The sequence below is a fragment of the Fringilla coelebs genome, assembly GCF_963513975.1.
Source record: "Fringilla coelebs genome assembly, chromosome: 1".
Taxonomy (NCBI): domain Eukaryota; kingdom Metazoa; phylum Chordata; class Aves; order Passeriformes; family Fringillidae; genus Fringilla; species Fringilla coelebs.
In genome coordinates, this window is record NC_140028.1 from 100,103,785 (window position 1) to 100,127,388 (window position 23,604).

The window sequence follows — 23,604 nt, forward strand, 5'->3', positions numbered from 1 at the left end:
CTCAATACAAGGAAGAAATTCTTTACACTGAGGGTGGCAGAGAACTGGAACAGGCAGCCCAGGAAAGTCATGGAGTCTCCTTCCCTGGAGACATTCAAACCAACCTGCATGCGTTCGTGTGTAACCTGCTGTAGCTGACCCTGCCGTGGTCATCTCCAGACGTCCCTTCCAACCCTAAGGACTCTGTGGTTCTGTGATCCCCAGCCCAGACCCGCATTCTGTGGGCACTCAAGGGTCTGCCCCGAGGGGCAGCAGGAAGGGAGCGTGAAGCCTGGGGTGAAGCCATAGGAGGTGGAGGGCATTGGCTTTGTGGGACATCCAGGCTCAGGACACTGGGAATCAAGGCTGACAGAGGGTGAAGAGAAAAGGGGCAGCAGCAGCTCTGCATGGGGCAGAAGCACCTGGGCCCACCTGCTGAGGCCTCGGTCCCTGTGGTGTCTGAGGCACAAGCCCCAATTAAGCCTTTCCCACAGCCAGGGCGTGTGTAGTGCCTCTCCTCCATGCGTGCCTGAGATTCAGGTGTCTCTGTGAGGTGTGCAGGAATTGCCTCCTAGTCATCGGTTTGTGCAGGCTGGTGGGAATTGCCTCATGGATTTGGCATGAGCCTAACTGGAAAAGGCTTGAGAAAAGCATGCGCTCACTTCTCAATCCCTTCACTGTCTCGATTACTTAATGTACATGTTAGAGAGACCTGTTCTGTGTGGCTGTCATTTATCAGGGCACTTCTGTGCCACGTGTTTCTTTTAAGGGTATGTAACCTCCTGCCAACATCCAGAGCACGGAGGAGAAAAGACTATTGAGGAAACGGGCCAACATACAGGAAAGGATCCAGTCCAAACCTGGGTCATTGATCCGGGATGGGAGTACAATTGCTGACAAGCAGTGTGCTGGAATCCCCTCACTCACTTACTGCCAAATCTGATTTGCAGAAAAAAGTAGAATCATAGAAAGGTTTGGATTGGAAGGGACCTTAAAGATTACCTTGTTCCAACCCCCTGTCATGGGCAGGGAGAGCTCCCACTAGGCCAAGTTGCCAAAGCCCAATCCAGCCTGACCTTGAACACTGCCAGGGATAGGGCACCCACAGCTTCTCTGGGCAACCTGTTCCAGTGTCTCACCACCCTCAGAGCAAAGAATTTCTTCATAATACCTATGTAAACATCCTTTTCAGTTTAAAACTATTCCCCCTTGTCCCGTCACTGTCACTGCATGGTCTTGTAAAAATGCCATCATTCTTATGGGGTCCCTCCAGGTACTGGAGAGCTGCAATTATGTCACCCTGGAGCCTTTTTCAGCTTGAACAATCCCAGTTCTCTTAGCCTTTCTTTGTAGGAGGGGTAGTCCATCCTGCGAATCATCTATAGTTTGGTAATAAATTCCAGTAGGTCAAGTAAAAGAGGCCTTTTGGTATCCTTGTGTTTTCCACTCAAAAAGTTGTGAAAGTTGTAGCAGAGGCAGGATATTCCCACTGAACATTAAAATCTAGATTAAACAGAATTTATAATTGTTACATCTGAAGGTAGATATCAGTGGCATTTCCTACAGAGAGGAGGTTTTTGCCTGACAAATACATTGCATCTTGAAAGTGTGTGGCTTCAGATAATAAAGGTTTCAGATACTTAATTCTTGTAACATTTTTACTTTCACAATCACATTTTTCTGGGGGAACCCTGCTAAAAAGTTATGAAAATCAGTCTAATTACTGATTCTGAAATATGAACACATCTTCCTCAGAATACTTTGGGATATTTAAGGTTCCTGGCTGTATTTTAATATAATTTCTAGATTCTTAAATGCCTTTAAAAATCTAGCAAGTGGTTCTGTTTGGCTTAGGGAGACAGATTTGGTGTGTTCTTAAAAAGAATTACCCACAGAATACAAATAGTCTTATTATCCTGCAATGAGCAGGGACATCTTCAACTTGATCAGTTGACCAACCTGTCCAACCTGACCTTGAATGTTTCCAGGGATATCTACTATTTCTCTGGGCAACATATGCCAGGGTTTTATCACCCTCATTGTAGAAAACTTCCTTATATTTAATCTAATATGACCCCCATTCAGTTTAAAACCATTAGCCCTTGTCCTATTACAACAGACCCTGCTAAACTCTTTGTCCCCAATCTCTCTTGTAGCCCCTTTCAAGTACTGGAATGCTGCTCTAAGATCTTCTCCAGGCTGAGCAACCCCACTCTCTCAGCCTGTCTTTATAGGAGAAGTGCTCCAGCCCTCTGAGCAGCTTTGTGGCCTCCTCTGGACTCACTCCAGCAGATCCATGTTGTGGACCCCAGGGCTGGATGCAGCACTGCAGGTGGGGTCTCACCAGAGAGGAGCAGAGGGGCAGAATCCCCTCCCTCACCCTTCTGGCCACGCTGCTTTGGGGGCAGCCCAGGACACGTTTGTCCCTCTGGGCTGTGAGTGCACATGGCTGGGTCATGTCCAGCCTCTCACCCAGCAGCACCCCCAGGTCCTTCTCCCCAGGGCTGCTCTTGATCTGTGCATCCCCCAGCCTGTGCTGGTATTGGGGCTTGTCCCAACCCAGGTGCAGCACCTTGCCTTGGTCTTGTTGAACCCCATGGGGTTCCCATGGGGCTTCTTGCTGATACCTGTGGATGGCATCCCGTCCCTCAGGTGTGGCAGCTACACCACTAAGCTGGGTGTCATTGGCAAATTTGCTGAGGGTGCACTCCATCCCTTTGTCTGTGTCATTAACGAAGATATGAAATAGTACAGGTTCCAGTATGGGCTCCTGAGTGACATCACTTGTCACAGATGTCCATTGGGACTCTGAGTCACTGACCACCACCCTCTGAATGTGACTGTCCAACCAATTCCTCATCTACTAACAGTCTACCCATCAAATCCATCTCTCTCCAGTTTGGAGAGAAGGATGTTGTGGGGTGCCATGTTTTAGGCATTACAGAAGTCCAGATAAAAGACATCCTCCTTTTCCCACTGATGGAATCACCCCATCATAGGAGGCCACTGGGTAGGTCAGAGAGGACTCGCCCTTGGTGAAGCTGTGTTGGCTTCCAGCATCTTCTCCCACTTTGCTATGCACTAGCCATAGAACAGCCGATGCTTTGCCTAGTAGCACCAGAATATTGTGGAGTTGATATGTGATGTATTAATTTCAGTCGTCCTTCTAGAAAGGATAAATATAAGCTTCATGACTCACTGCAGTTTCACCTGTGCACTAAAACAGCACTGATCTCAGTCTTAAATTCTGCAGCATAAGCTTATCTGTGCTATCTACACAGTGAGAAACATGCGTGGATGTGAACAATGCTTACCTAGAGATAAGCTAACAGACATATCTAGGCTGGTTTCTCTCATGTGTTACCTGCTCTCATGTGTTACCTGAAAATGTATATGCTTTTTTCTGCTGTTAGGATATTTGTCTTCAATCACTTGGATATTATTAGCTTCTGTATGTTCAATTGCACTCAGATGGCATAGCAAAAATTAATTTCTGCTGGTACAGATAACATTAACTTTTTGATGTTTCAATATGTATTTTTTTCTTTCCAGCAGTAGCATCCAAGGAGTTAATTCTCAAGAGCTGTGTTTGGCCTGCAAGCTAAGAAGCAGGAGGTGAGGTGAAAGACACCACCACAGGTATTCTGTTAAAAACAATGTCCCTTTAAACTTATGTCTGCATGCACTGGAGTGATTTCTATTCTGCCCTGAAGAGGTGGATGAAAAGTGTTGCATAGGGACACAAGGTTTGTTCAGTTATATCAATCTGATTCTAGCTTGATCATCACAGGACGTTTCTCTTCCCAATAAAAATACATTCAGGCAGCTTGTACATGATAAAGGAGACACCTGAAATCATCATCATCACCATCATCACCATCATCATCATCATCACGATCCATTTGTTACAAAAATATGAATTCTTAACATTGTTAGCTCAGCACATATAATTTAAGATAGTTTTCCATTTTGAATTGCTAAATTCATCCTTTCAACTTCTGTACTGGTAGAGAACCATGATCCTCTGTGGCTGGAATTTCTGCAGGCTGCTGAAGTTCCAGTCTGAAGTTAGTTATTCTGCATTGAAGCTACTTATTTCTTATGTGGTAGTTTAATCTGTGAGGTAACAGGAAGAGTTCCTCACCTCAGGGGTTTTGCCCCTGTACTAAAATGCCTCTTGTCATTACATAGCAGCACTTACACAAGGACTCTGAGTACTCAGCACCACTGAAAATCTGCCCCCTCCTATACTTCTGTACAAATGGGTGTTTCTTACCACCTGCAGCAAAAAGTTTTTTCTAGTTAAAGGGAGGAAGGCATGGCTCCACTAAGTGGCAGCAGTAAGCATCATTACTGCCACCTTGCTGAATTATTTTTATATTCATGAGAGATTCAGTATAAACTGGTGCTCATGTTACAATAAGATTTATTCCTCTTTTTCCTCATAGGGTTTGATTTTGTCATTTCTAAGACACATGAATAAACTTGTCCTTAGGGAATCTACCAGTAACCTTTTCAAATACTCTCACAGGTTCATATTTTGCAGAAATTCTCATTTGAATATGAATTTTACATATGTTATTATAATATTAACTTACCAGTTGAAAAACACATCATATGGGTCCCCACGTTGGGTGCTCCACAGATCAGTTTCACAGCTTCTCTGCAGCGGCCAGGCAGTCCCAAACACAAATTCACCTTTTACAAAGTTGGTAGACTGTATTCTACAAAATCCAAGATGCATCACTACTTATTTTATGGCTGTTTCCAGAGCACAAACTGTTTCACTTTGTACATTTGGAGGACATTGCTGAAGCACAATGATAGTGTTCAAAAGTCATGTCATGGGCATTACATACTGTAGGAGTAGGGGTTAAACTCTAAGGTCCCGGCTCTGCTAAACAATGCACATATGTTAACTTACATGCCTAAAGCAGGGAAGCCTATTTTCCATTGCCAAAGATGCCAAAGCTGTCAGTAAAAATATCCTCACACACTGTAAGTATAATCTTATTATTAGCAATCCCTATTACTAATTTCAGTCATTCTTGAAGTCACTGATCGTACTTCAGTACCAAGACACCTAAGAGGTACTGAAGTCAAATCATAGCTTGTAACAAAGTTCCCAAGCAGATTCCTATGCTGCCCCAGCTGCATTTCTGAAAAGCTGTTACTTAAACATGATGACTCCATGTGGCATGCCGGTAGGGAACCTATATTGCTTTGTCTACAGACTGAAGCATATGAAGTGCCGAAAACAGAAAAACTGGAGGACATGCTGTTTATTTTTGTATGCTGTTCTGATCTTGGAAAACCAGCATTAGGAAATCACATCCAACAACACTTTTATAGTTCTTGTCTGTGGTCCATTTTGAAACTGACTGGACACATTTTCAGACTGCAGAGTACAGAATTACTTTTTCCTTACAACTGGTTTATTTTGTAAATGGGAAACAAAGCTAAACCAAACCAGTCTTCTAGCTTCATATTGAAAAAATAAAAAAGTAAAATGTTCCTGAAGAGTATTACTCTTCACAAAAGGAAAGGCAAGTTACCTCAGTGTTACTATTGCTTATGATTGGCACAGAAAACTTCCCCCATGCAGCCCCATTATTTTCTTGTACCATAGCAGTTAGTTATATGAAATCCTACATGCCAGAAGTTCAGGAAAAGAAAACCCCATTAGTTGCACTCTTTGTGTGTTCCAGTGACTTCTATTCTATCCAATCTCAAAGAGCTGTAACATGGCATTGTGGGGATGAGTGTCATTTGCACCTCAGTTAAAACAATATAAATCTGCTTTACATCAAAGCATGATACAAATAAGAATCAGGGCTTGTATTTCAGGTAGAATAATATGTTGGGTATTTTTCTTCTAAATTTAGTTTCAAGAGAGTAGGAACTAAACACAGCCACACACTCTTCATCTTGATTGATCCATGAAAGGTATTTTCAGTCAAAAATGATTTTCAAGTTTACTAGAATTAAATTTAAAAAATAGTAAAAGAATTTGTCTTTGCAGCTCAAGGAGGATTTAGGATTAGAGGAGACACAGCAGATCCTTTGTGCCTTTGTTCTCTTTAGCCTCTTGTACACGGATGAACAACAACAGGTCGTATGTGGATTTATTGTCCTTTATAGAAAAAACTATGGCAGTGCCACCACAGGGCAGGAAAAGATTGTTATTAATATTTAATATCCTACAGAATTATTACAGTTTTGTTAGCATGCCAAGAAAGATGCTAGATGTACCCATGGAGTCGTCACTTGGACTGCTGCTCTATTTTAATTGAAATTCAGTTATTTGTCATAGAATCATAGAATGTTTTGGGGTTGGAATAGACCTTAAAGGAAGACCAACTGTTCCCAACCCTCTTTGCCATGGGCAGGAACACCTCCCATGAGACCAGACTGCTTAAGACTGTATGGAACTTGGCTTTGAATGGGTTCATCGTATCCATGGGTTCACAGAATTTGAATGGAATCACCTAATGGGTTCTGGTAAAAGGCATAGTTCCAGCCACATACACAGATCACTGCTGTAGAAACTGACACCTCTGATGCACCCTAATAATCAGCAGCTCATCTCACTGCTTTTTAATCAATATGGATTTTCCCTTCTTTTATATGTGAGCAATGCATAGAAATCCAGCTTAGGGCCAAAATGCCCTCTCTCCCACCTCTTCCTCACACGTGCACAATCACACATACAGGATATGAATAAAGGCTGAACTATGAGACCTGGATTTCTTGAGCATGTTGCATGGGTGGGTGCTACTCTTGCCACCAGCACCACTGTCCCTGCTGAAGGAGAAGCCAGTGCTGGGCCTCGTGGACCTGTGCTCCTCCATATGGAATGAAATGCAGTGGCAGCTTCATAGGGCTTCTCAAGAGTTCTCAGTGTCACACAGGTTCACATTTATTACTGATTTGTTTTCTGCAAGATACGCTTACCACTTCTGGAGTATCTTCCATGAATTTACATTATTCCTTATAGAAACAGTGCCTCATATTTAAGCTTTCCCATCCTTTCTATAGTACCACGATCCCTCATGGGGTGCCATTTATGTAAGAAAACAGGTATGGTGAGGAAGGTGTCTGCTGACGGTGTATCTGAGGTGTGGTAATCTATGCTGGAATGTGTTAATGAAACACTCCAGAGATATTACAGTGACGAGCAGGAGAGAAATGGGTGTGACATACTGAGATGCCGGGGCATCTTGCTATGTATTTGCTGTCAACAGAGTGCAGACCCAGCATATGCTGTTAAGAAATCATCCTTGCAGTTGCATTTCATCCCTACAATGCAGTAATTATACTTAGAAGCAAGGGATGTGTAAGTGGCAGACGCACTGCTTTTGTCCCTTTGTTTGACCAGATATTTCCTATAGGGAGGAATAAGCTCCCATGCTCTCAAGGCAGGAGAGCATGGGGGCTCTGGTCATGCAAACCTATGAGGAGAGCCCCAAGTTTTAGACACGTGCTCTGAAAAATTGAATGAAAGCAGTGGAAGGTTCTGAATACAATAGTGGGGAAAAAAAAGGACATGATCCTGAAACCGCAATTTCTGAAATTAGTGGGCTTTGACAATGCCAGTTTCCACCCTCTATGAAATAGTTTATTTGTAATAGACAGTCCACACAATGCAATAACAAAGTGATTTTATTGACATTCCTCCATAGTGATATGGTTGAATAGAAAGCACAGCCTGAGTATCATGTGACATTTTTCTGTCAATAAAAGCAAAATCAGTCCAATAATGAGGACCTTTCCTGCCACTGGCTTTATGTAGTCTTTAACAAAAACCGTAACAGACATTTCCGTTAGATAAATCGGAAGCTGCAGGGAATTTGGCTAATGGTACAATATTTACTATACCTAGTATCTACTATCTACAGGAATCTGTTTTTCTACTGGAACAAAAGAACTACATGACTCACTAGTGAGAAAGTAACAATCCAATCTTTTGGACCTTGTGATAACTGGAAAACCTATCCCAGATTTAATATATTGCAGTAGTTTTATCTTTTCAAAATGAACACTGAGGTACAGCAAGAATAATAAAAAAGCACCGCATTTGTTGTAGAAAGATCTGTTGGTCTGCATTTGACTGAAAGCGTTTAATCTTGACTGGGAATCCCTATTAATATTACTGTGGAGACAGGGCAAATACCATTTCAACAGAAATTAAACAGATCTCCAGTCAAATTTGTTCTTCTGAAATTCCTGAAATTCTGACATGGACTGTCAAAGGATTAATAGTGAAGTATGAGTTTAACCTGTCCCCTGTGCATTTATATTTTAGCTTATTTCAGTTTCGGTTTTCATGTTCAAATTCAGTATCCTATTGTTTCCAACTAGAGGTATGTCAACTATTTGTTACAGTGAAACTAGAACAACAAAACACAGTCCCAACAAACACTCCCCTCCCCACAGGCCATCTCTCTGACTAGACTATGAGCTCAAACCTCAGCTACAGTTCATTCAAAAGTTCATGGGCACTTGACCAAACTGGGTGTAAAAATTCCCCTGTGTCAGACCTGTACACAACTCATGATTTCTCCATTAGATGTTAGATGTAGTTTGGACCACTCACTTGCCTTGTGATAGCCATGGACCTCTCTGGAACATAAAAGTCAAGTTTTGAATATGCACAGACTGAAACGGAACACTTATGTAACTTACTGCAGACTGAAGTGACGGCATTTGCATGTGTTAGACCTGATGCTGTTAACACTAAGATACAGATGTTTATACTGGATGAAATCCTGCATTGCTGATGTGGTTGAACAGTCAGTGAGACTACTTCAAGGTGGACATACTGATGATTTTAAATACCTACTTCAATTCTCTTATCTCCAGATTAATGCTAACAGGATTTCAAAACCAGAAATACCCCCTTCCCTCCCTTTACCATTAATACCATCATGACAATAATTTTGAGAAAAGTATGGACCCTCTGAAACTGTGGCCAGTATTCGTTGCTCCAATTGAAAACTAGAATTCATGAAAGCTGTCAGATTGGTTTTTCCATTTTCACTTGCATTTTAAAAATCTATTGATGCTGATATTGTATCCTAATCTAGCCACCACCAGGTTTAAAGGGAACTGAGGTGGTAGAGCTGAAAAGATTATTTCACTGTAAACTGCCCTATCGAATATCTTCTAGTCTTTCCTTTGGGAAACAATGAAACCAGAATTTCTGTAATCAGCATTATTTGGTGTTTTACAAATGAAGATGCAGATCCGGGGAGTAACAGCACTTGAATCAACAGATAAACTAGGAAGGTTATGTCTTGCATATGCACAACAACAACAAAGTCAATTAATTGCATAATGGGCGGGTTAAATAACAGGCTGAGGGAGGTAGGTTCCTCCCTCTCTCCTGTGAGCACCATTCACTGCGTCACTCTGACTCTTCAGATGCATGGCTTCCCCCTCCCTCCAGGCTGGGACTGGATTCTGCCCATGGCATGACACAAGGAATGGAGAAACACTGTGAAGCATTGATCTGGATATCAGAAAGATGATGCAGCAGTTTGAAAACCTATTGGGGTAGGGCATTTGGGAAGAGAGAGGGATAGGGCTGGAATGGCAGAATGCAAGAAAAGCCATACAGGGCATTTTCTCTCTTTGCTTTATGAAAACAGTCAACCATCTCTATTCCTGGCCTTAGATCCAAAAAACTTTCAAGGAAATCTGCATGACTTTGTCAACTTAGAAAGCAGCTTTTAAAAAATATCAGGCTGTGTGCTAGAAAGACAACTTGGATCAAGGATTTTGATGGGAAGTAGCTGGCTAAGCTCTGTGTTTCCCAGAGGAGCAACACACAAGGTGCTTGAGATGGCATCTGCCAAACATAATCTAGTTTAGTGTGTGACGAGTGCCAGAAAATGTTGTGAAGAAGAATTTCAGGAGAAAGCCTTCTGTATTTCATTTAGTGGAGCTTGATGCTGTCTCTGAAATACAAACAACTTTTATTATGCTACAAAAAATAGTTTCACTTTTTTTTTGTAATAAAATATAGTTTTAAAATACTTAAAAAAATTTAACTATACAGTGTTGGAAAGATTGGATTTTTTTCCCCTTTTTTTGCTATGTTATTGAGATAGCTCTTGATTTTCCTTGGCCAAACATGGACCAACCAGCTGGATGCTTCTCTTTCTTCTAATGTTGGAAGACATCCAACATTTGACATAGTACAGGTAACTTTATAACATCACCAGGAATAAATTAGGAACCATACAAGAATCACTGGATTTGGGGGCCCAGAGGTGAAGAGACAGGAATTACATACATTGGAAGATTTCATGTTCAGTGTCTCCTGGTGTGACTTGTCCTGATGAAATTTATATGCACATGCCAGATGCTCTGAGAAAAATATTAATTTCTTTCCATCTCTCCTGTGCACTGGGCTGGTCACATGGAGTCAGTGCCTGAGAGCTCATTTATGGACACACTTAACATAATTTTCGGTGTGTGGTACAATGAAGCTGGCCTGTAGCTGAAGCCTCTGCTTGCAACTGTAATATTAAACAACAACATACTAAAACATATATTCTCAGTAAAAGCCACGCAGTAAATTATCATAAAAGTGGCTGAAATGCCACAGAAATTGAATGAAGGGGCAATTTAAGTATTTCAGATTTTTATGTACCATTAACAAAAAACCCCCAACTTTTTCTGCTTAGAAATGTATTTTTGGGTCCATCACCTTTCAAATACCTACTGACCTAAGAATAAAAGCAGGAGAAAGAGCTAAAACTCTCAGAATGCAGTTTTTCAAGTGTGATGAGGTTCTGTACAACCACCATAAAAAAATGTGAGGATGCAGAGTCCAATTTTTTTTCTTCTGGAGAGGAAACTTAAGACAAAATAGATGTGTTAGATCTTGAACTGGTCTCCTGATTTTACAGTGATCTAAAGCATAACTAACACAAAACTACCAGTAACAAGCCCTTGAGGGCGTGTCATACTTCATGCAAGCTGCTAAACCCTCTGATGTTACCTTCTCATGTACCTTCACAAATTTGTCACTTTGCATTTCTTGCATCCTTTAACATATTTAGTGTCAGAATATACTTTGTATTTCCATTTCCCAGTTAAGACAAACACTTTCAATCTGAGATTAGTCTTGGAAAACAAGGGCAGCAAAGAATAATAACTAGAGTGTAATCAGAGCAGTAGTTTGATTGCAACAGCCTCAGCAAAATCCATCCAAAAACAAGCCTACTGCTGTTTTCCTTTTTTTTCCTGGATTCAGAGTTGGAAAGTACACCAAACTCAAGAGGGTTATGTCTGCAGTAACAAGAGCAAGATCTTTAGTTTAGTGGTACTTAGTATGACTGGAGGGCCTTTGGGCTTCCTCCAAGAGGATGTACACCAAAATCTTAACTCCCAGAGAGTTACAGTTCCCTTCATACCTGACAAACACCCTCATTCACTGCAGCTTCTCATTTGACAGACCCCAAACAAAAACATTCTGTCTACAACCAATCACTCTTGAGGATATGGACTATTCCACTGAACAAGAAAAGAGAAACAACAGAACCGACAACCGCCCCCAGCAACCATGGATTTGCCCAACCTAACAGAAAATAAATGGCTTCTGACACAGGGGATGGGATTGTCTAGACTTGTCATTTGGAAAGAAACATTTCAAACATCAGAAAACAAAGATCTGGTAAACAGAACCCAAGGGTATTCATAAGAGTAGAACATTCTTCTTACTTCCCCTTTTCCTTGTCATACACAATACTAAGGTAAGGGAGCCTTGTCCTTTATGCTACATAATAAAACATCCTTCTTGAGTCTGCACAACCTTGTGCTTCTTGTGTGGTAAACATTACAATGGAGATGCCCCTCCCGATAGCTCTGAAGTGCAAGTTCTCTCCAGTACTGGCAAGCAACAATCATAACAAACGCCGTTATGCTTTGCATTGCATTACAGGTTGGTGGTTTTTTTTTACTTTTTGAAGGTCTTATCTGCACCATGTATCTGGGCCAGTTCCAGCTGATACAACTGATGAGGATCATGAGTTCATATATAAAAATTTCAGTTTTGCTCATAGGTGTCTTTCAGATGGACAATACATACAGGGAAAATAGGGATGGATGATGATATATTTGACCAGCTCCTAGTACTGGATTCAACGATTAAGAGGTAAGATGGGCTATGAATTGATTTAGAAGATATGGGTATATAAAAGCTTGGAATGCTTGATGAAGTTTTTTTTTTATTTTTTAATCAACGTAGGTGGAAGTAAACATTTATTAACATTTGGTCAAGTGTAGTGTAACTTGCATTTGTATTTTCATTGTTATTAATGGAGGTATGTAGAGATATACAGAAACCTTGAGACAGTTGTTTTTCTATTGCATACAGACTAGCAGTCCATTGGAAACAGAGGATGAAAGCATGAAGGTTAGATCATAGAGGGTGGCAGTTCTTCATGCACGGCTTTTGTTAATCTTGATTTTTGTTTTGTTTTCAAAAATAAAAACATGGGAAACCAAGATCAAATGACGGTGGACAGGAAAGGTGACATCATCAGCCATAAAAACACCAGAAGTGCCTGAACCCCCTCATTCAAGTCCAAAGGTGCTAGTTTCTTCAACAGCTGTCAGCAGCTTTTCATACAGCATAGAATATGAGGGGTAAGGTGGAAGATCCAAACGGTTGAAACATGTGTGTGCCCTGCAAAAGGAAAATATGCTACATGTTAGGCTTAATCTAAGAAACTTGAGAAAATAAGAATTGAGAAAACTAGTTTCTACTGAGACTGAAGACATTCAAGTTCACTCAAAGTACAACTTTTTAATTCCACTAAAATATGAGGTACTGAAATGTATGTGCACATACACGTGAATATGTTATACAGAAGACACAAGCTAAGTATCAACATAACATCTGATATTCCTTCTTCGGATGTTGCAGGGATCTTGTACAGCTCTTGATGGAGAAGAATGCTGGAGGTTACTGAGGAGCTGGGGTTTAGGGCCTGATGGATAAGTTCATTACTATAATTCTGGTTTCTTCAAGATTTTTTAAAAAAATGGCACTCATCTGTATATCCAACATGAGCTGTCAGTAAGTTTTGCACCAGTGGACAAACACAATGTGATGGAATACAGTGACAGAATGGGCTGAGCATGTGTTTGCAGTGAGGCAGGCCTGACTGCTAAAAGACCATTCAGGGATCTGCTAACTGAGGAACGAAGGCTGCTGAAAATATTCAGCAAGTCAGCTGTTGGCCATCTGCTGCAAGTCTGGCCTTTAAATGTTATTTATTTGTAGCACCCAAGACAAAAGCAAACATTCTGTGCAGAGCAAGCTGCAAACTTGATGACCACCTCTTTCCCCAGTTTTACCATTACATTTACCTGACCTTATATTTACATTGGCAGCAGCTTCAAAAAAAGCCGTGGAATGGGTTCCATGCGTGCCTTTATCCTGTTGCAGCTTTTCTGGCAGCAGCAATTAGACCCAGAGGCAGACAGCACTTCACTGTGGGAGGTGCTATACAAACGTGGAGTAAAGAAACAGTCCCTGCCCCAACTGTTCAGCCATTCAACTGACTGGAAAACTGCACAGCTCATTCAACAAATGGATGTGAGAGGGGCACATTTTCAGTAAAATTGTTTCAGTTTTTTTTCAGTCATCTTAGAGTTTTACATGATGATAGCAATATTTCTATTTCCTCTTGCTCGCTGGGATAAATGCGAATTGATAAAACTTTACAGAAGGAAATGTAGCCTCAATGGCTTACAGTGTCTGAGCTTCTGGCACCTAGTATTTTTAGAAGCTATGGAGTTGTTTTACTTTGAGCTCTTCTGTCTCAAATTTTAACTCAATTCTATTTCTCTTACACTGAAGCAGTAGACCTATCTTGGAGAAAACTACATGAAGCCATGCTAGTCATCTCTCAGGCCACCCACAAAGTGGGAAAGATGTAATGCTAGTAGATTGGCTGGCCTGAGACTTGTAGATTCAGAGGAAGAGTTTTATCAAGCACCAGTGGTGAATCATTAAAAGCAATCAGGCAACTGAAATGGCCAGAGGCACGTAATCTTCACTACATTACAGAATTTCAATTAGGAGAGCTTTTACCATCCTTTTTCCCCTTCTGAATGAAGATTTGTTAGCCGGTTAGTCTCAGAAGAGAATACAATAAACACAGAATTTGTGGAAATGAGCTCGGAATGCCTGAGTTAGTGAAAAAGGATCATTAATAAAGCCATTATTTAATCCATCTCTTGAAATTAAAATGGCAGATTATGTGTATTATCCATGAGTAGCCCTGCAGTATTTATTGTTTATCTCAACAATCTTTGGCAACATAAGTTGTTTCTACAATCCATTGGCAATACATATCAACCACTGGGAGTTAATTAACAGGATTCTCATAGTCCATTCAGAACATGTTTATCACAGGCAAGACAGCCCCACGCAGAGATAGCCAGTTGAGGAGCTCAGCTGCTGGGCTCCAGAATTGGAAGTGGCACAGCCATGGGGGCTCAGGTGTGAGTTCTTCTGAAGTAGTTTTGCAGAACCAGAGCTCTGTATGGTACTCAACCATGGTGCATTAACTGTTTGAGACAGCAGCACCTCAGACATTGCTGCTGTCCATCCTATTGTGTGGTACAGACGTATCCACAACCACAGACTCTGGTGTTTACTTTCTTGCAGACATTTATCTTGACTGATCATTATCCATCTGATTGCACACTGGTTATGAAAAAACCTTGCAATGCTGTTGACTTTTAGGCAACCTTGACCTAGCTAAACTCGAAAAAAAGATCAATTCCTTTTCTTACTATGAGGTTTACAGATGCAGGCTCTTCTATAGAAGGTCTCAAAGAATTTATTGTGGGGAGCAAAGAAAGGAAAAAAAATTAACATGTCTAGAAAAACTGAAACATTTTGCTAAACACTCTTGTGTTCCCCAGCTCAACAACTTCACAGAAAAAATCCTTGCACTTCAAAGAAAGGTCATCAAATTTGAAATGAAAAGAGCATTTCAGAAACGCTATCCAGGTAAGGTTTACACTTCTACCTACTTATGGCGCAAACCCCAATGCATTGCTAAGGGCAAAGCCTGAGTTCATATTCTGGTTTGTGAAACAAATGTGAATCTACTGCAACTCCAGTGATGGCTGTGAAGCCCACTCAATTTTACATAAGGATAATTACGTGCAAAACTGTCTGGTTTTCATCATATATTGTGTGATATTGCAGTACACAGGGCAACTAAGAATCTAACTAAGATTAGAGCAGCATCTCTGAGCTGTATGGTGCTTCAACTTTCTAACATATGTGATCTCGATAGTGAATGCAGACACCTTCCATAATGCCCACTGTTGTCTAACTGTGCTCCATCCTCCAAAGGAATAAATTCCTCCTGAATTATGTTGGCCTCCTACTACTGATCCCAGTGAGAGTGACTACAGTAAGCATAATCCAGGGAACACTTGCCACACATACTGCGGTGTAAACATCACATCAGTAGTGCAAGAAGTAGTCACAGCAAAGAGAAAATATTTCTTCCCTTGATTTAAGCCTCCTACCACATAAGCCTGCTGACATTTGAGAGGGTGTTCAGGGAATGTGAGGCCTGGAATAAGAATTACATTGCTAAGAGCTTTTATGGGAAGGATTCTGGCTTCTCCAGAAGAAAATGCAAGATAAAATAATGTAAACCAACTCTGACCCTCATATGCCCTCATCCTCCAGTAAGTTAAGCAGTAAATGGACCACTTAAAATTTCATTCTTCCTGGCAGTCTGTCTTTATTGCTTAATATAGTTTTGGTGGGCTTGAACCTTTAATCTTGCTTATTGTTCACAGTGCCATGCTATTTCTTTTCTTCTAAGAATTCTTTCTAAAAATTACGAGTATAAGCTTTTAAGATTTATGCATTCTCCTTTTCTTTGTAACTTCTTTTATTCCCCTTAGAGATGGGAATCCAAAGGCAGTAAAAGTGGGCACAGAACCCCCTGCTATCTTAATTATAGCTTGAAACTATCTACTAAAGTAAGGCTTACATTCTAACATAATCATGCCTGCCAGCAGAAACTGGGCAGTTTTCCTTTTCACCTTGCTTTCATTAAATGAGCCCAGAAACCCCCCTTGATCAATCTGAGAACCCACAAACAGTAGCTTTTGTTCTTTTTGCCTGTAAGAGGGAACACTTACATGCTGTCAGGGAATCAGTGTTAAACAGATGAATGTAGATTTGTAGCTGCTGTTGTATTGCAGAGGAAAGAGAAGATGGATGGAAAGAGAAGATGGATAAGGAAAGGTAAGAGACAGCAAACTCAGTGCACTCAGTCTATTGGTAAAGAAGGAAATTATGGGAATAAAGTTCTTTGTAGTCACACACAATCTTTTTTTTTTTTTTTTAATTGTTATATGGGATTCTGTGGTGATTAAATACTTGATCATCCAACAGAGAAGAACAGAATTCTCTTACAAAAGATCAGATCTTTACTAGCACTGGCAATCTGCATCATACATAACACACACTACACTGCTGAATGAAAATCTCTTCTGATGAAAGGGTAGTTGCAGCTCAGCATTGTTGGGAAAAGTGACCTCATTGCGTCAAATGTGATTATTTGAATCCCTGGGATACACACTGAGGTCCTTACTTACTTGATACTCAAACAGACATAATCTCGGAGCTGGCAGGAGTTTTTGCCTGGTGAGGAGTGCAGCCACAAGGTGGGACAGTGGCATTTGAAGGCACCAAACACTTTTTCCAGCTGAGGATTTAACAAGACTGACCTGTTGCCTCCTATAGTTAGAGTAGAAAGCACTGCTAGGTCTTTGGTCTGTTTTGGGCCAGGAGTTCTGCTCCCATGGTACCAAATGAAGCTATGCTATTCCAGCAAGAAAACCAGTGGCTTTTCATTAATGTTTGGTGGGGAACAAGAATCCATTCTTGCAGAACTACTACTAAAACTGATTCCATTTACAAACCTACATGACACAGAAGAGGTGAAGAGAGGATTCCTGCTTCAGAAGAAGCTGTAGTTGGAAAAATTCCCCAACCATCTCTACTCTGGTAACCAGCTAAATGTGTAACACCTTCATTTTGGGACAAAGCTTTCCATATTATATAGGAAGAATAAAACTCAACCTTGATGAATAAGTGATTGAACCTGCTATTTTATATGACAAGTTATACCTGTTTGGAAGAACCCATGATGTAGATTTACACCGACAGATCTGCAAAGCTGGCAGTCTCTTTGAAACCTGCTTTAGGGTCATTGTCTGGAGATCTGGGATTAGAGCAGCATCTCTGAGCTGTATGGTGCCTCAACTTTCTAACATATGTGATCTCGACAGTGAATGCAGATAGGAAAAATGTGTCTGGCACATGTGCACACTCCAGAAATAAAACGTGGTGTAATCTTTCTCTTCTTAGTCTTAGATGAACATATTACACCATAATTACCCTGTTCATGCAGGGAACTGGTACTAATGAACAAATCCACCAACTCAGAATGAAGTTACTGGAACGTTCAACCTTCCTGAAAAAGTCTTGCTTACCCTCAGTGCTTTCAAGAAGCACTCTAAGTGTCATGTATTATGGCTATTCATTGAAAAGTGTTTAATTTTAGAAATTTACACCATGCCTTTTTTTCTGGCCTTGACATGTTGCTGTTGCAAGTGCAAACAGTACTAACCTATCTAGTTTAGGTGTTAGCACATCTCTCCTCACTATAAGCAAATGGTAGTTGCATGCTCCATTGCCCAAGTGTAAGGGACATTTGCCAAACTACCTCAGCCATCTGGAGATGGCTGTAAGTGATGTAAGGGAACAGAGAAAGAGTCATGGACTCTCCTGACGGAGCTAAAAGTTCTCAACACTTTCTACAGCAGTTAAAATGAAAAGTGAATTTGTTGTGGTTTACTGCAAGGTTAGTTACACTCATGTCACAGGGCTAAAGGGCTGACATGATATGACAGAAGATTTTTTTTTAGGCTGTAAGTCTTAAGTACGTAAATAAATCTAAATAAACATGGGCAAACTATAATCAGGTATTTAAAAAACAAGTTTTAAATAATACTCATTTAGTTGCTTAACTAAGGATTTAGGGAAGCTCCAGGTTCAGCCTGTGTGTTTTATGCATTTCTTAGCACTGTGTATACTTGGCAGCACCCCATAACTTTATAAAAATGCAGGCAATAATTCATGGTGATCAAGCTGTGTTTATTTCCCATGAGCAAGTTTTGTTTCTTTTTTTCCCTGGCTAAAATGAATGCAGAGCTCTAAGACTTCTAACAAGTGCTACCAACTTTCACCTGGAAAGGAGGCCTCTGTCAGGGAGAGCAACTCATTCAGAGATCAGCAGACAAACATAAAATCTCGAGGCTAACTGAATCTGAGTCAGAAGTAGTGCCTAGTTTCACAAAGAAAGTTAAACAGAGCAGAAAGAGGCCAATTACCTTTTCAGAACTTGATGGGTCAGGCCAGGGCATTTTCTGTGCATGCACCAAGGTCCATCCTCCCCTCTCACCCCTTTGCACCCCAGAAGGAGTGCAAAAAGAGCTCTGCAGAAATGCTGCAGAATCTGTGACTGCTGGTTGCTGACTGTCTGCAGGCAGGAATGTCCTCAGTAAGCTCTGAAACCCTTACATAGAACCTGACTATATACATATATACTGCAAAAGGAGGATCTGGACTACAAATAGCAAACCGTTGCTCTCAGGCTTTTTTACCACATTGCTGGCTGGAGCTCAGAGGGCATGAGTCATCTCACTGACATTACGTTTTCATCCAGTTTTAAATCTCAGCGCCCACATCTAGCTTCTCATAGGCTCTAGTTCTCCATATAATCTCCATAGAGTCCTTATGGTGGATGGACACAAACCAAAATGTACCAGCTGTGACTCAGCTGAGCTATTTCCAAAGTCTGTGTTCAGGTGAGATGAACTGTTCCTTGAAAACACTTACTCCCACTTTGCAGTGTAGCTGAAAGCAAATGGTAAGAGCAGGAAGAAAGCATCCTTTGGAGGGCAAATGTGATATAAAAGGGCCACTGTAGCAAAAAAATCTCAGAGGCACTGAAATGCTCTGTAATCTCAGTGGGGCAGAGCCTCAGGCAACTGTCAGGACGTTCAAGACAAGGTGACTCACTTCAGTAAGGAAGGATGAATGCTGCTCACCCATAAAGAGGTAAAGCAGAACTCAAAGCTGAAACCATCAGTGGCTGTGCCATCCCTCTCTTGGGTGGCCTGAGGCAAGTCCACCCCTTTGTGCCCCTGCCCCTTTGTTCTGAAAAGGAAGATGACCCCTCCTTTGGGAATCACTGCCAAGTCTGTTGATTCTGTATGACATTATAGCTCATTTGCTCCTAGCTGGCTGACTGAACTAGATGCAACAAATTGGGTATTATCACCACATGGTCTGAAGTTCTGTCACTAAGCTTCTTCATTACAAAAAAGTGGAACCATCAGAATAAATGAAGGGATTACACTCAGGTCTCTAGCCAAAACTCAGAGACAGATTTTGGCTTTCATGTCTCTGTAAATTCACGAGTTTTTTACTAGTACTTTGTTAATAAATGGAACAGAATCAGTTGACAGGCTCCTGTTGATCTGAATCTGTTCCAGAATCAAAATAGGAGAACTAGGTTTGAATCTATGGACATCTTAATCTTAACCATTTCTAAAGATTCCAAGTAGTTTGAATTGAGCCTGCAAATCAAAAAAACAGCAAAAGAAAACACTTTTCTCTGAATGTAATTACAGAACAACAAACTGATCATTGTTTCTGTGTTGGGTTTGGGGTTTTTGTTAGGTGATCTTATTTTATTAATTAATTGACAGAGAGATGGAATGAAGTACCAGGCCTACATACCAGAATTTCTAACAGCAATTCTGGTACAAAGTCCTGGTTGGGACATACCTTGGGAGGGAGGTGATTTTCCCCCATTTCTCTATACAGAAGCGCCGCAGGCCGTTGCTCCCTCGGAGAGCAGCAAACCCCTCGTAGGGCACACTCGACGTTCCCGTGACAAACTGCAACAATCGCAGCCTCTGCTCGTTGTTGAACCTCTCCACGGCTGCCCAGAACCACCGTATCACGATGTGTCCATCATGGTAGCCTACACCAAGCAAGAGAAATTAAAATCACTCCCTCCTAACTGAGAAGAGAAACACTGAAAAATGCTCCCATTAGCATGGGGCAGTAGATGTCCTACTGGAAAGATCCTGGCCTAACAATATATCCTGTTCTTCATGAGCAGTAGGTCCCAGCTTCCATTTTGTCCTGGCTGTGGATAATATCACTAACTCATTTCAGACCCTGAAACTCAAATATCCACTTGAGATTCACCGGTCTCTCACAAATCTCTTGGCAAGAACTGGGGTTACATGCATGCGATATTAAAGACCAACAGCAATATGCTTCACAGTGTGAGTCTTAACAAGCTAACAATTTCTGCTTCCCAAGTAAATTCTCTTTTGGATTGCAATAGTGTTTGACATATGGAGAGGAGTTTGCTGCCACAAGCCCTTCCCTGGCAAACTTCCCACCTGAGGGGTTCTGAGCCTTGGTTTGTGCCAGTGAGAGTCAGCATATACCAGGCTGAATTTGTTTCAAAATTTAAATAGAAAACTATAGCAGGAGAATAACACTGGGGACCAGCTGTGCTTGTGGTAAGCTGCATACTTCAAGGTAACCCAAAGGCTGGGCAAAGATTGTGACCAGCAAAGACTGAAACCTTGTATTTCAGGGGAGGATTTGTGAACCTCAGGAACTTTCCACTTGTGGTGCAGAGCTGGTGGATTTCACATTTTTCCATCATCGAAGACGGCCTGGATAAATCATTCTTTAAAGCAAAACCAGACCAAGCAGTACAAAAGGGAAAAAAATCCAACTTGACATAGTTTAGGCTGAAGGGGCAGTTAAGCAAAATCTGTACATTGTTGAAATGTAATTGGGAACTGTGAAATTCAGCTCCTGATTTTAGCTGCCTGCTGAAACCAGGAGGACTCATGGAACTACTTTCTGTGAGGCTGAGTTCAGTCACAGTCATCTTAGACGACTTGTAACTTTTAGATCTAATTGTGCAAATCCTTTTCAGTCTTTAATGGTCAAAACTCCTTCTAACTCTGCAAGAATTGAATAGATAAAATCTGGATAGAAATAGCAGAAGCAATTTCAGTAGTATAACACCACAACACCCGAGATATTATTATTATTTTATTTCAGGAGATATTCTTCACAATAACTTCCTGGACAAAATAGGGCATTTTCCCTCAGGAAAGACAGAAAGAAGAGATGGAGCAAGATTTACATGTTTTAGACGGAAACAATTAAGATAGTAGTAAACATGAGCAGGCAGTTTACCTCCACGATACTCTGTGTTGTTCCGCCAGTCATTGAGATCTATTTCTGCAGTGCCAGCTATAACTAGCTCCAGTTCTCTGGCATCAAAAACAGAGACAAGCCTGGAGTCTACAACCTGGAACAAAAACCACCTGTAAGCACAGTTCAGACTGGATATGAAGCAGAGCCTTATAAACCTATGGTTCTGGTGGCCAGCTCTTTATCCTGACAAAGTTTGAATGTTTGCATTCACGTTTGTGTATGATTAGGGAGGGGCAAGAATAGGTGACTACATGGGTTGGCCAGCAAAGCCACAGGTTTTCACCAGTCCTTGTAACAGCTCTGCCAGAAAGATGTTCTCAGATCCAGGTCTTCAGCAAAGATAAACTGCAAAATCCAGGGACAGCAGTGAAGCAGTATCCAGGAATACCACCAGCAAGCTTAGACTGCACCTGTGGACTGACTTTACTGGAACAAATCCCTGAAGACACAGTGCGTTTCATCAGATTCTCATTGAAGTGTACAATTCTTCACAATCTTTCTTTGCCAGGCACCCCTAATCCTAACCCAAAATCACAACATGGTAGAATAAAACTTGCAAATGCCTACTTCTCTCACTGTATGAATGGAAAGGAGTGCCATTCTCAACTCTTGATCATAAGTAATACTTTATCACATTCAGAAGACACATTTCTTTCCTTTCTCCTTTAATCCTAAACCTGCTATATCCAAGGTCTCTGTCGGTAGAGGTCCAAAAACTCCAATTCCTTGCTGTTTGTGTCTGTTTAGTTGCTCTCCAGGGTACCAATGAAGCATTTAACCAGGGAGCTACTCATACACATGAATGAGCGATGACTGGGGAAGCACCACTTCGCTACTTACTTCGTAGAAGCCACGGACCAGGGCCTCTGTTTGCTGGACCACTCCTCGTTCCACTCGCCACTTGACCATTCTCTCGATGTACTCCTTTTTGTTCTTTTCTGTCACTGCTGTATTTGCCCCTCCAGATTTCAACTCTCTCTCTGTCACCTACAGAAGAAAGATGAACAGTGGTGCAGCTTTGTATGGATCATGTTGTGTTTCAAACACAAGATCATCCAAGCCACAGTACAGGAAACAACAGGATGGAGAGGCAATCGCAGTATTGGAATAGCAGAGTGCTTTGCCAACTGGAAGGGATATCTACTTGTCTCTTAGGCGACAAGTGTTATCCTTCCCCAACTGCTAGTAAAAGTGTTTACTCAGAAATGCAAACAGCTAAAGAAAGTATCATAAAATGAATACTCCCAATACACTACCTAAAACAAGACCTGTACAGCAACCTGGCAAAGATAAATAGTCCCTGTGGGATTCAGAGTTTTGTATCAGCCGTCCAAACCTAAGAAGAGTTTGTACTGTAAATAATTTTTTCTCATTTTAAGCAAGAGCTGCATAATTTCTTTGCATTTTAATAGTTAATTTAGTTGTCTTGGGTTACTAAGGCTTGAGATTGAGAAGAGATTTAAGGAATCAGTCTGGATCCTACCCAGCAAGCACATACTCCTCCTCCCATGTGACAGAAAATTGTATTTGTCTTTCAATTATTTTCACATTCAATTTAGTTGATTTAAAAGGAAGAATATGTTGCTCTTCTCTTCAGTTTTCTGCTGCTATAACAATGATGTCCACCACGGACAGTAAATGAACTGTACGAATACATATTCATTACTAGTATTATTTATATTATTATCTATTTATTAGCCCAACAGACAGCACACAGCATAGGCAGTATTTAGGTCACCTTACTTGAGGGACCTATTGCAATATTATGAATTAAGAAACATTGACTGAGTCATCTAATGGGTGGCTTTGTTGAGAAGCAGCAGGAACAAGTAAATCTGGATGGAAGGAGTTAGGAATTCTTAGCTGGTTCAGGTTAAATTCCCAAACATAAATCATTGCATCACCATTATACAAGCAATGCTGCATTGTCCAGAAAGCAAGGCTCTGGCCCAGCTACCATGCTGCATTCTTCAAGGCTGTGAGGCATTAAGGTATCTGCCAAACCAAAGACTAAATGTTGTCTAGCTTTAAGCATGACCATAAGTCCAGATGTTCAAAGACTTCCCACAAACACCTAAAAAACTATTGTTTTTTTCAACTTCTCATTATCTGTATAAATTTAAATTCTATTAATTATCTCTGATTGGATAGCAATAGCAATGTGTCCCTGTTTTGGGGTTTTTGTTCTTAGGGGCATTAACTGCAGCTGTGAGCTACAACTGAGAATTAGGTTTCAGAGTAGC

At 41.1% G+C, this 23,604-nt stretch overlaps 1 protein-coding gene across 1 annotated transcript in view; it reads right to left on the reverse strand.

Annotated features, from left to right (window-relative positions):
• Positions 1–12,564: 12,564 nt before the first annotated feature.
• HECW1 (HECT, C2 and WW domain containing E3 ubiquitin protein ligase 1) overlaps positions 12,565–23,604 on the reverse strand; it is a gene marked incomplete at its 3' end in the record, with an annotated part of 249,851 nt that continues 238,811 nt past the window's right edge. The window contains exons 25-28 of the mRNA XM_084209598.1: positions 22,202–22,348; positions 21,341–21,455; positions 19,895–20,093; positions 12,565–12,676 (exon numbers count right to left, since the gene is read on the reverse strand). Coding sequence (XP_084065724.1) covers positions 12,565–12,676; positions 19,895–20,093; positions 21,341–21,455; positions 22,202–22,348 — 573 coding nt within the window. The remainder of the gene's footprint in view (positions 12,677–19,894; positions 20,094–21,340; positions 21,456–22,201; positions 22,349–23,604) is intronic.